This window comes from Somniosus microcephalus, unplaced genomic scaffold, assembly GCF_052327205.1.
Source record: "Somniosus microcephalus isolate GS21.2 unplaced genomic scaffold, FLI_Smic_1.0 unresolved_chr2, whole genome shotgun sequence".
Lineage (NCBI taxonomy): Eukaryota > Metazoa > Chordata > Chondrichthyes > Squaliformes > Somniosidae > Somniosus > Somniosus microcephalus.
In genome coordinates, this window is record NW_028225180.1 from 69,765,308 (window position 1) to 69,778,291 (window position 12,984).

General features: G+C 47.7%; 1 protein-coding gene across 2 annotated transcripts in view; it reads right to left on the reverse strand.

Annotated features, from left to right (window-relative positions):
* LOC147092791 (NACHT, LRR and PYD domains-containing protein 3-like) overlaps positions 1-12,984 on the reverse strand; it is an 80,056-nt gene that overhangs the window by 51,982 nt on the left and 15,090 nt on the right. For both annotated transcript variants that reach the window (XM_085976047.1, XM_085976046.1), the window contains exon 2: positions 2,657-2,752. In XM_085976047.1, the coding sequence (XP_085832173.1) occupies positions 2,657-2,752 (96 nt within the window). The remainder of the gene's footprint in view (positions 1-2,656; positions 2,753-12,984) is intronic.

Consider the following 12,984-nt stretch of genomic DNA (forward strand, 5'->3'; position numbering starts at 1 on the left):
ACCTTCCTACTACATGTTCAACATTCCTCGTGATTTCCTGCAGTATTGAGTGCTCTGGTCTGATTTTGGGACTGATACAATCTAGCTATTAATACAGCCACCCACAACAATGTTCTCTCGCTGCTGAAAACATTCTAACCAGAAGCATTTCTCTCCTAGTCTTGTTCAAACATCGCAGTTACTGGACCCCAATCAGTCTTGGTTTTAGCTTTCCTATGTGTTTGGAATGATGTTTACATTCACACACGTAACATTCAGTCGATGTTCTTTTTAATGCTCAACCTCGTTGGTTTCCCTTTTGAAAAAATAAATAAAATGACTTTATCGCTCATTACTTCAAAATCTCCCTCCTTTTTTTCCTGGTAATATCTTTACAGTATTTCATTAATCTGCTGATCCTGCTCCAACAGTTGTATTAATTACACTCCCTAGTCTCAGATCTGGATTCCCCCAAACTCCAATCATATCGACTGATTATCTTCTGCCTGCTGCATCCACCTTTTCTGAAAACCAATATTAATGGTCTGTTCGGATCGCGGCCGTCCCTTCCCTTTTCCCCGAACTCACACTTTGACCTGCCTCCTTAAGCAGTCCAGTGCAAAAAAATCCAGAGATCACCAACTTGATGCCTTGTTTTTCAATCTATTGTCTGACTTTCAATTATCTCAATATATTCCTCAAACCAGGGCAGCGTACTAGCCGCAACTATCTCAAGCTGATTCACCTTCACTCCATCATAAGGTTCAGAGGTGGGGCTGCTCATTGATGAGTGCAGTGTGTTTGGCTCTGTTGGCAATTTCTCAGATAATGAAACAGTCCATGCCCGCATACAGCAAAACCTGGATAACATCGAGGTTTGGGCTGGTAACTGGCAAAGAATATTTGAACCACACAAGTGTCAGGCACTGTACATTTTTTTTCATTCCTGGGATGTGGGCGGCGCTGGCAAGGCCAGCATTTATTGCCCATCCCTAATTGACCTTGATGTGGAGGCGGTGAGCCACCTTCTTGAACCGCTGCAGTCCTTGTGGTGAAGGTACTCTCACAGTGCCGTTATTGACTGACATCCATGATTTTGACCCAGCGACGATGAAGGAATGGCGATATACTTCCAAGTCAGGATGGTGTTCGATTGGGGAGGGGGGAGATGATGATAGTGTTCCTGTGCGCCAGATGCCATTTTCCTTCTAGGTGGTAGAGGTCGCGGGTTTGGGAGGTGCTGCCGAAGAAGCATTGGCGAGTTGCTGCAGTGCATCTTGTAGATGGTACACACTGCATCCGGGGTGCGCCGATAGTGGAGGGACTGCTGAGCTTTGTTCAGATCGGTTGGCAGTGGAATCGATTAGTTATGTCTGTAGCATGCTGTTCCTGCTGTTTAGAATGCACGTAGTCCTGTGTTGCAGCTTCCCCAGGTTGGCACCTCATGTTTAGGTACTCATGCTGCTGCTCCTGGCATGCTCTTCTGCACTCTTCATTGAACTAGGGTTGGTCCCCTGGCTTGATGGTAGTGGTAGAGTGAGGGATATGCTGGGCCATGAGGTTACAGATTGTGGTGGAATACAATTCTGCTGCTGCTGATGGCCCATAGAGCCTCATGGATACTCAGTTTTGAGCTGCTAGATCCGTTCGCAATCTATCCCATTTAGCACTGTGGCAGTGCCGCACAACACGATGGAGGGCGTCCTCAGTATGAAAACGGGACGTCGTCTCCACAATGACTGTGCGGTACTCACTGCTACAAATGCTGTAATAGACAGATGCATCTGCGACAGGTAGATTGGTGAGGCCAAAGTCCAGTAGGTTTTTCCCTCGTGTTGGTTCTCTCACCACCTGTCCACAGGCCCAGCCTGGCAGCTTTGTCCTTCAGGATTCGCCCTGCAGTGGTGCTACCAAGCCAATCTTGGTGATGGACATTGAAGTCCCCCACCCAGAGTACATTCTGTGCCCTTGGTAATCTCAGTGCTTCTTCCAAGTAGTGTTCAACATGGAGGAGTACAGATTCATCAGCTGAGGGAGGGTGATGAGTGATTATCGGCAGGAGGTTTCCTTGCCCATGCTTGATCTGTGCCATGAGACCTTGTGGGGTTTGGAGTCAATGTTCAAAACTCCCCGTACCACTCTCTCCTGACTGTATACCAGTACTAGGCATCTATTGGACAGTTTCAGTAATCTGGGGCTCTCGCCACCTGTGACTGCAGTGCCCCTCCAGATGGTCACTCACTTCCTGTTTTGTACTCAGCCCCTGCCCAGTTCCATGAGCTGATTTCATTGAAACATAAAATTCTTAAGGGGCTTGACAGGGTCGATGCTGGGAGAATGTTTCCACTGCCTGGCGAGTCTAGTACAAGGGGTCAGAGTCTCAGAATAAGGGGGTCGGCCATTTAGGACTAATGCGATGAAAATATCTTCAGTCAAAGGGTTGTGAATCTTTGGAATTCTCTACCACAGAGGCTGTAGATGCTCAGTCGTTGAGTATATGCAAGACAAAGATCGATAGATTATTGGATACTAATTGCAGAGCAGGCTCGAAGGGCCAAATGGCGTACTCCTATTTCTTACAATAAGTTTCCTCTTCCTGTGTGAGCTCAGGTTGTTGCACGAGATCTAGAACCTTTGTCAGGACAGAAATTATATTTAAAGTATTTTGTGAACCTACCTGTGTCCATTCCCATTCTTGTTGAAGATGTTGGATTTTCGCCCCTGTTTGGGCCTTCAGCCATGGTGGAGACAGCCGTTCCCAGATTCTGACGCTCTGTAATAAATATATTAATAGAGGGTTAGACAAAAATATTAAAATGAGAATGGGAACGTTGCCTTGTTAAGCATGGTATCAAGTCCCTCCTCCCCCATCAGTACAACAGCTGTTAGCTCCGGGATCAAGTATTTCCCGAGTGTTACGATCAACTCTCCACATCAGGTGTGACACAGACAGCTGCCCAGTGAAATCCAGTGAGTCCCGCTGATCTCCACAACCCAGTTCCAGACGGGCTCCCGTCGGCCGAGACTCCGCACTGGCAGCGCCCATTGGTGAGATTTACTCACAATGCAGGTCAAAACCAGCCTTATCCCTGAGGTAGAGAATATTCTGCAGGGAAATAACGAGCAGGTGATCATTGATGAATTATATGATCCTTCACTCGGTTGTACACAGTGTGGCAGTGTTGGATTATTTTTATTTACATGTTTGTTTAATATTTTTGATTTGTTGAGTTTTGATATTAAATTCTGGTATTTTAAGAATATGATATCTCTCCACATACACAATATATAGCTGGGTGTGATTCCTCTGGTCTCTATGGGCAGTGACATTGTCCGTGTGATCATGGAGATTTGTCCTGGTTGGTGCCTCTATTTGAATATATTGAACATCTCTCATGGTGTCAGCACCTGACTAATGAGCCCGTGCAATGTAGAATCATAGAAAGATAGAATCATAGAATGTTTACAGCACATAAGGAGGCCATTGGGCCCATCAAGCCCATGCCGACTCTCTGCAAGAGCACTTCAGCTAGTCCCACTCCCCCACCCTTTTCCCGTAGCCCTGCATTTTTTTTTCTTTTGGGTACTTATCCAATTCCCTTTTGAAAACCACGATTGAATCTGCCTCCACCACACTTTCAGGCAGTGCATTCCAGATCCTAACCACTCGCTACGTAAGAAAGTTTTTCCTCATGTCGCCGTTGATTCTTCTGCCAATCATCGTAAATCTCCGTATTCTGATTCTCGACCCTTCCGCCAATGGGAACAGTTTCTCTCCATCTACTCTGTTGAGACTAGGGTTGCAAAGGGGTGGAAAGTTTCCGGTAAATTTCCGGTAAATTTCCGGAAATTTTCCACGGGAAGTTTAGCTTGGGAATTTTGCCCAAAAAAGCACATGCTAGCATGATATTGTTTTTTTTGTATTTCTTTCTTTTTTTTCCCCACAGGTCCTCTCTTAAAATTACTAACAGAGATGGAATCTTAATTATTAAGGAATTTCTTAATCAATATATGTTTATGTTCTTACTTGGCTTGTTTTAATAATTACAACTTTTGTGTGTGACTGTGAACAAATGTGTCCTGATTGGTTGGATGAGTGGATGAGCGATTAGCTCCCTCTATTTGTAATATTTGCATATCGAATTGTGATTGGCCTGCAGGCATCTGTAAGACTGCTATAGTTTTTTTAAGATCCAGGTTAGGGGGCCTGAGGGAAGGCATTTTGTTTTCTGCTGATGTTGTGATGATGCAGTAAGTAAATCAAACTTTATACCAAATAAACCTGTTACTTGTTGAACTCTGTTGTCCTTCAATTTAAAATATACAAAATAATAATACAATATTGGCTATCCGGGCAAACCTACAACTTATTGAGCCAGATACAGAAGTGTCCACCACACAGCTAGACACTGACACAGAGGAGGAAATGGACACGTCAGAACCAGAGTCAGAGAATCAGGAGGAGCAATGAGGAGTAGAAGACTCAGAAGACTCATGAGTAGAAGACTCAAAGGGACAAAATAAGGACAAATTACAGGCTAAATATGCTGAAGCTCTTTTTATTTTATTTTAGATGGGTCTTTTTTGTGGGGGTTCAATAAAGTTCAAAATTATAACCTAAATAAAGTTTTGAAAGCCTGCTTCTATTTGTATGGAACAGTATGTCTATTTTGACGACAAAGATAATATAAGGGTCAGAGACAAAAACCATCAGTGTGCAAAAAAACTCAAAATTCCCATAAATTCCCATAAATTCCCGAAAATTCCCATGGAAAGTTTCCTCTTTTAAAAATTCCCAGAATTTTGCAACCCTAGTTGAGACACCTCATGAATTTGAGCACCTCAATCAAATCTCCCCTCAAACTTTTGTTCTTTCATCCCCTCCCCCTTTTCCCAGCCCCTAAACCTGCTTTCCATTTCCTGCTTTTTTCCAGTTCTGACGAAAGGTCATCGACCTGAACTGTTAACTCTGTTTCTCTCTCCACGGATGCTGTCCTGGCCTGCTGAGTTTTTCCAGCGTTTTCTGTTGTTATTTCTCCTCTCAAACTTCTCTGCTCTAAGAAAAACCCCAGCTTCTCCAGTCCATTCTTGTAACTGAAGTCCCTCATCCCTGGAATCTTCTCTGCACCTTCTCGAAGGCCTTCATATCCTTCCTAAAGTGCGGTTCCCAGAATTGGACTCAGTACTCCTTTGAGGCCGACTCAGTTTTTTTTATATAAAGGTTCATCATAACATCCTTGCTTTTCATAGAAAGTTACAGCACGGAAGGAGGCCATTTCAGCTCATCGTGTCCGCGCCAGCAATCAAAGAGCTATCCAGCCTAATCCCACTTCCCAGCTCTCGGTCCGTAGCCCTGCAGGTTAGAGCAGCCCAAGTGCGCATCCAAGTACTTTTTAAATGTGGTTAGCGTTCCTGCCTCTACCACCCTTTCAGGTAGTGAGTTCCAGACCCCCACAGCCCTCAGGGTGAAGAAATGTCCCCTCAAATCCCCTCTAAACCTTCCACCAATTACTTTAAATCTGTGCCCCCTGGTTTTTGACCCATCTGTTAAGGGAAAATAGGTCCTTTCTATTCACTTTATCTATGCCCCTCATAATTTTATACACCTCAATAAAGTCTCCCCTCAGCTTCCTCTGTTCCAAGGAAAACAGACCCAGCCTATCCAGTCTTTCCTCATAGCTAAGTTTCTCTACTCCCAGCAACATCCTTGTAAATCTCCTCTGTACCCGCTCTAGTGTAATCACATCTTTCCTGTAATGTGGTGACCAGAACTGCACGCAGTATTCTAGCTGAGGCCTAACTAGTGTTTTATACAGTTGAAGCATAACCCCCCTGCTCTTGTATTCTATGCCATGGCTAATAAAGCCAAGCATTCTGTATGCCTTCTTAACCACCTTATCTACTTGGCCTGCTACCTTCAGGGATCTGTGGACATGCACTCCAAGGTCCTTTGTTCCTCTACACTATTCAGTGTCCTACCATTTAGTGTGTATTCCCTTTCCTTGTTAGCCCTCCCCAAATGTATTACCTCACACTTCTCCAGACTGAATTCCATTTGCCACTGTTCTGCCCACCTGAACAATTTATTGATATCTTCCTGCAGTCTACAGCTTCCTTCTTCAGTATCAACCACACAGCCGATTTTAGTATCATCTGCAAACTTCTAAATCATACCCCCTACATTCAAGTCGAGATCGTTGATATATACCACAAAAAGCAAGGGACCTAGTACTGAGCCATGCGGAACCCCATGAGTTTCCTAGCCAGTTTTGAATCCAACTTGACACTTTGTCCTGGATCCCATGGGCTTTTAACTTCGTGACCAGTTTGCCATGTGGAACCTTATCAAAAGCCTTGCTAAGTCCACATACACTACATCAAACGCACTACCCTCATCTACCCTCCTTGTTACCTGCTTAAAAAAATCAATCAAGTTTGTCAGACACGACCTTCCCTTCACAAATTTGTGCTGACTATCCTTGATTAATCCATGTCTTTCTAAATTATTTATCCTGTCCTTCACAATTCTTTCCAATAATTTTCCCACCACCAAGGTTAGGTTGACTGGCCTGTAATTACTCGGTCTATCCTTTTCTCCCTTTTTAAACAAGGGTTCCACATTAGCAGTCCTCCAGCACAACACCTGAAGCCAGAGAGGATTGAAAAATGATGGTCAGGGCCTCTGCTATTTCCTCTTTTGCTTCACTTAACAGCTTGGGATACATTTCATCCAGGCCTGGGAATTTATCCACTTTTAAAGCTGCTAAACCCCTTAACACTTACACTCTCACTATGTTTATTTCATCTAATATTTCACACTCCTCTCCTCCGATAGCAAGGTCTGCTTCGCCCCTCTCCTTTGTGAAAACAGACGCAAAGTATTCATTAAGAACCCGACCGATGTTTCCCGCCTCCACACACAGACTACCCTCATGATCTCTAATAGGCCCTACCCTTTCTTTAGTTATCCTCTTACTCGCAATATATATATATATATATATATATCTTCTTCTATATTCTATATATATAAATAAATCGGTCGATCTGTCTGTCTGTCCTTCTGTCTGTCTGTCCTCGGGTGTGCGTCTGTCCGGCTATGCGCTCGAAAGTTATACCGCGCACCTACGCGCGCGTTACCTCCGAAGAAAGTTTACGGTTCCGGGACGGTCGTAAGCGTATTTACTTTTCGGTCGGACGAAAATTGTTCGCGCCTTATGCAAAAAACCTTCAAAATTAAACTCAATATCGACTAGCATTGATTGACTGACGTCAAGGTTCGACCAATCCTGTGCCGTCACGATTGACCAATCCTACAGTACGGTCCCCTGATGGTTGGCCAATCGGTGTGTGTGTGGGCGGGACTAATCGTTTTCATCTCAGGGATGTGCCAGCCATTGTTTCACTACCAGCTCTGACTGCAGCTTCCAGCTAAAACTACTTTGAAAGTTAGTATCTCTTTTAAAAATAACATAAGATTTACCAAAAACGTTTTATAAGTACTTTCACTTTCATCTTTCAAGCTTTTAAAAGGTAGACAGACAGGGTCACAGACAGGACCCTAAAGCCTGGGACTCGATTTAAAATGTTGCCCAGCACCAGATTCACACAGGGACACAGACAGGGCCCCAAAGCCTGGCACTCGATTTAAACCGCCCACCCCAAAACAGCCCTGGCAAAGCCGGGCTCCCCCAGCTAGTATATATATATAAACGGATGCTTCTTTCTGTCTGTCTATCTGTCTGTCCTTCTGTCTGTCCTCGGGTGTGCGTCTGTCCGGCTATGCGCTCCAAAGTTATAGAGCGTACCTACGCACGCGTTACCTCCGAAGAAAGTTTACGCTTCCGGGACGCTGGTAAGCGTATTTACTTTTCGGTCGGACAAAAATTGTTCGCGCCTTATGCGAAAAACCTTCAAAATTAAACTCATTATCTGCTAGCATTGATTGACTGACGTCAAGGTTCGACCAATCCTGTGCCGTCACGATTGACCAATCCTACAGTAAGCTCCCCTGATGGTTGACCAATCAGTGTGTGTGTGTGTGGGCGGGACTAATCGTTTTCATCTCGGGGATCTGGCAGCCATTGTTTCAGCTTCCAGCTCAAACTACTTTGAAAGTTAGTATCTCTTTTAAAAATAACACAAGATTTACCAAAAACGTTTTATAAGTACTTTCACTTTCATCTTTCAAGGTATTAAGTGTGTGTGTGGGCGGGACTAATCGTTTTCATCTCAGGGATCTGCCAGCCATTGTTTCACAAAGGGACACAGACAGGGCCCCAAAGCCTGGCACTAGATTTAAACCGCCCGGCCCAAAACAGCCCTGGCAAAGCCGGGCTCCCCCCAGCTAGTCTATATATATATAAATAAAGAAGTCGATCTGTCTGTCCTCGGGTGTGCGTCTGTCCGGCTATGCGCTCGAAAGTTACAGAGCGTACCTACGCGTGCGTTACGCCGAAAGAAAGCTCACCGTTCCAAAACGATGGTAAGCGTATTTACGTTTCGGCCGGACAAAAATTGCACCCGTGGTATCCGAAAAACCTTCAACATTCCGCTCATTATCCACTCATTACCATAGAGTGACATTGAGGGCGACCAATCGTACGGTCGACCAACCCGATGGTCGACCAATCAATGCGTGGCGGGGGCGGGTTCGTCGCATGTGCAGCCGGGCCCTCCTAGAGTCGAGTGACAGGACGATTGACCAATCCTATGCTTCGGTGACATGACAATCGACCAATCAGTGCGTGTGTGGGCGGGCCTTATCGTTCTGAACTGAGGTGAGTGGCCGCCATCTTTATTCTCACCTTCTGTGTGTTTATTTGTTAAGAGCTATTTTTTCTTTAATGTGTAAAACGTAAAAACACAACGTCTAAAACATTAAAACACAATGAAGATGGTGTCCCATCTTCTTAACAGCCGTTTAAAAACAAATAACTTTTGGTGTTTTCAGCAAGAATGCGCGTTCCTTCTCCGTGGCAGCTTTTCAAAAACATTAAAAAACTTTCAAGATGGCCTCCCATCTTCTTAACACCCGTTTATAAAAAAAAAATTTAAAAAAATTTCTGTTGGTTTCACAGACTGCGCGTTCCTTCTCCGTGGCAGCTTTAAAAAAAAAAAATTTCTGTTGGTTTCACAGACTGCACGTTCCATCTCCGTGGCAGCTTTTTAAAAACATTAAAAAACTTTCAAGATGGCCTCCCATCATCTTAACACCTCTTTTTGAAAAAATTTTTTTTTTGCTTTCGCTGACCCCCTCAAAACACTCCTCCCCTCCTCCCACTCTCCCTCCTCCTCCTCCCCCCCTTCTCTCTCTCTCTCTTCCCTCCCCCTCCCCGGCAACCCCCCCCTCACCCCCCCTCCCTTGCCCTCTCCCTCACCCCCCTCACCCCCCCTCCCTTGCCCTCTCCCTCGCCCCCCCTCCCTCGCCTCTCCCCCCCCCTCGCCCCCACCCTCTCCCTCGCCCCCCCCTCTCCCCCCTCTCTCCCTCGCCCCCCCCTCTCCCCCCTCTCTCCCTCGCCCCCCCCTCTCCCCCCTCTCTCCCTCGCCCCCCCCCTCTCCCCCCTCCTCTCCCCCCCCCTCTCCCCCCTCTCTCCCTCGCCCCCCCCTCTCTCCCTCGCCCCCCTCCTCTCCCCCCTCTCTCCCTCGCCCCCCCTCTCCCCCCTCTCTCCCTCGCCCCCCCCTCTCTCCCTCGCCCCCCCTCTCTCCCTCGCCCCCCTCCTCTCCCCCCTCCTCTCCCCCTCGCCCCCCTCCTCTCCCTCTCCCCCCCTCTTCCCCCCCAGTTGCTCGCTCTCTTCCCCCCACAGTCGCTCGCTCTCTTCCCCCCCCACAGTCGCTCGCTCTCTTCCCCCCCCCCACAGTCGCTCACTCTTCCCCCGCCCCCACAGTCGCTCGCTCTCTTTCCCCCCCCCAGTCGCTCTCTCTCTCTCTTCCAACATGTCCTCGAAAAAGCCTCGGCACCACCGGGCACCAGTATACATCTGTCTGTCTCTCTGTCCTTCGGTGTGTCTGTCCGGCTATACACTCTAAAGTTATAGAGCGTACCTACACGTGCGTTACATCAAAAGAAAGCTTACGATTCTGGAACGGTCATAAGCGTATTTATTTCGGCGAGACAAAAACTGCGCCCGCGGTATCCAAAAAACGTTCAAAATTCCGCTCATTAGCAGAGTGACATTAAGGTTGACCAATCGTACGGTCGACCAATCGTAGCGTGGCGGGTGCGGGTTCGTCGCGCGTGCGGGCGGGCCCTCCTAGAGTCGAGTGACAGGACGATTGACCAATCCTACGCTTCGGTGACAGGACGATTGACCAATCGGTGCGTGTGGGGGCGGACCTTATTGTTCTGAACCGAGGTGGGTCGCCGCCATCTTGATTCCAAACTTTTCATTTCTTTTTCCCGCTTTCTGCGTCTATAAAAAAAAAAGTTGCTTTTAAAACACATTAACTTTTTTTAAAAACAATTACTTTCCAAATCTTTTATCTAATCTCATTAATTTTCCTACCTTTCCCCATTTTTGCAGGTAGGCCTCGAAGCCTGGGCGTCTGTTGCCAGCTATGCTGGACCCTAGGCAATTGTTTTGTGGCAAGCTCCTCCCTAACCTCACCCCCCACTGGGCCCGATTCTGAACCAGCGGCCAGCCATCTTGGTAAAGGCTGGCTGGGCTCACTGCAAGCTCCTCACGCTTCATTCGGCGGGGTGGGGGTGGGGGGTGCTCGGGAGGGGAGGGGGAGCGGAGAGGGTTACCCCGGCAACTGGGCTCGCCAGCCGCAATCGGCCATCTCAAGCCGCTCAGGCCCAGGCCCGGTCCCGGAGATCGGGAGGCGGAGAGGGGAGGAGGGTTACCAAGGCAACCGGGCCCGGCCAGCCACAATCGGCCGTCACCCCCCCTTCCCCCAGTCGCGCTCTCTCTTCCCCCCCCAGTCGCGCTCTCTCTTCCCCCCCCAGTCGCGCTCTCTCTTCCCCCCCCAGTCGCGCTCTCTCTTCCCCCCCCCAGTCGCGCTCTCTCTTCCCCCCCAGTCACGCTCTCTCTTCCCCCCCCCAGTCGCGCTCTCTTCCCCCCCCAGTCGCGCTCTCTCTTCCCCCCCCCCAGTCGCGCTCTCTCTTCCCCCCCCCAGTCGCGCTCTCTCTTCCCCCCAGTCGCGCTCTCTCTTCCCCCCCCAGTCGCGCTCTCTCTTCCCCCCCCAGTCGCGCTCTCTCTTCCCCCCCTCGTCGCGCTCTCTCTTCCCCCCCAGTCGCGCTCTCTCTTCCCCCCCAGTCGCGCTCTCTCTTCCCCCCCCAGTCGCGCTCTCTCTTCCCCCCCCAGTCGCGCTCTCTTCCCCCCCCCCCCAGTCGCGCTCTCTCTTCCCCCCCAGTCGCTCTCTCTCTTCCAACAACATGCCCTCGAAAAAGCCTCGGCACCACCGGGCACTCCAGCTAGTTTATAATAAAACATCTTTGGGTTTTCTTTGATTTTACTTGCCAAGAATTTTTCATGCTGTCTCTTTGCTATCATTTATAATTGCACCCCTGCACTTTCTGTACTCCTCTAAAGATTCTGGAGTATTTAGCCCTCTGTATCTGTCATACGCCTCCCTTTTTTTCTTTATCCTACCCTGTGTGTCCCTAGACATCCAGGGGGCTCTAGATTTGTTAGTCCCACCTTTTTTCTTTAAGGGCACATGTTTGGTCTGAACCCTCCGGATCTCCTCCTTGAATGCCTCCCACTGCTCTGACACTGATTTTCCTTCAAGTAGCGGTTTCTAGTCCACTATGGCTAAATCACCTTTGAGCTTAGCAAAATTTGCTTTTCCCCAAATTAGAATTTTTATTCCTGGTCTATCCTTGTCCTTTTCCATAACTACCTTAAATCTAACAGAATTATGGTCACTAGCTGGTCTGGACTTATTACATGCATATAGCACCCTCTGGTGGTAGTTATCATATAGCAGTGTTAGTATGCAGCAGAGGTCATTTGACCTTTCTTCCCGTTTGACCCCAGAAGTAGTTTCCCAGAAAGAAGCTTACTGAGTAATGGAGCATTCCATGTGAGAATCTCAATCTTATGCCATCTCATCTCATATGCTAGGCCTGACGCATTATCTGTGAGTATCCTTGTTTGTTAACATGATAGCAACTTTGTCAGTGTAGTATTTGACAATACCTTGTTTATAAAAAGTTATTAGTTGGTATTTACAGAAGTCCAGCTCAAATGTTAGTTAGTATACAATTAGTCTCCGTCTGTCTGTCCGCTATACACTCAAAAGTTATAGAGCGTATCTACACATATGTTATATCAAAAGAAAAGTGATGATCAGGGGAGTATCATAGGCGTATTTACTTTTTGGTCAGACAAAGATTGTTCCGACAGTATACAAAAAAGGTTCAAAAATCCGCTCATTAGCGGTTGACCAATCCTACCGCTCATTAGCGTTGAGTGACGTGATGGTTGACCAATCCTACAGTTCAGTGACCTGATGGTTGACCAATCGGTACGTCACGGGGGGGGGGCGTTTCATTCCATGTGTGGGCGGGCCTAATCCTGCAGCCTCCCGAAACGTCGCCGCCTTTTTTTCATACCGACAGCAACAGCACCAGCACAACAAACCCCCACATTGCGGCTCCGGCACAGTATCCCGCTCCCGGCCCGCCGGAGCGGGAGGTGAGTTGGGCTCACTCGGGTCGGGCCTGACAACCGCTCGGCCCGAGACACAGAGCGGGGGAGCGGCAGCGGCCGGCCGTCAACCGCGCGGCCCTGTAAACTGCCTTTCTACAAAAAAGCCTAGGCAACGCCGGGCCCCCCCAGCTAGTATCTTATGTAACATCTAATGTACAGTACTCAGTTCTATGTACAAAACATACTTTGCCTTTGTTTACACTTTCACAAATTTGTTCAAGTAAAGCTTCAAAACAGCAAACCGGCTTCTCGAGGAATTATTTGAATAAGTGTTTAACTTGCTGGAGAACTAGATAGGAGCACGTCTAGCGAGACCAGTACACTAGCACCAAAACTGCTACGCCTTCTCTGT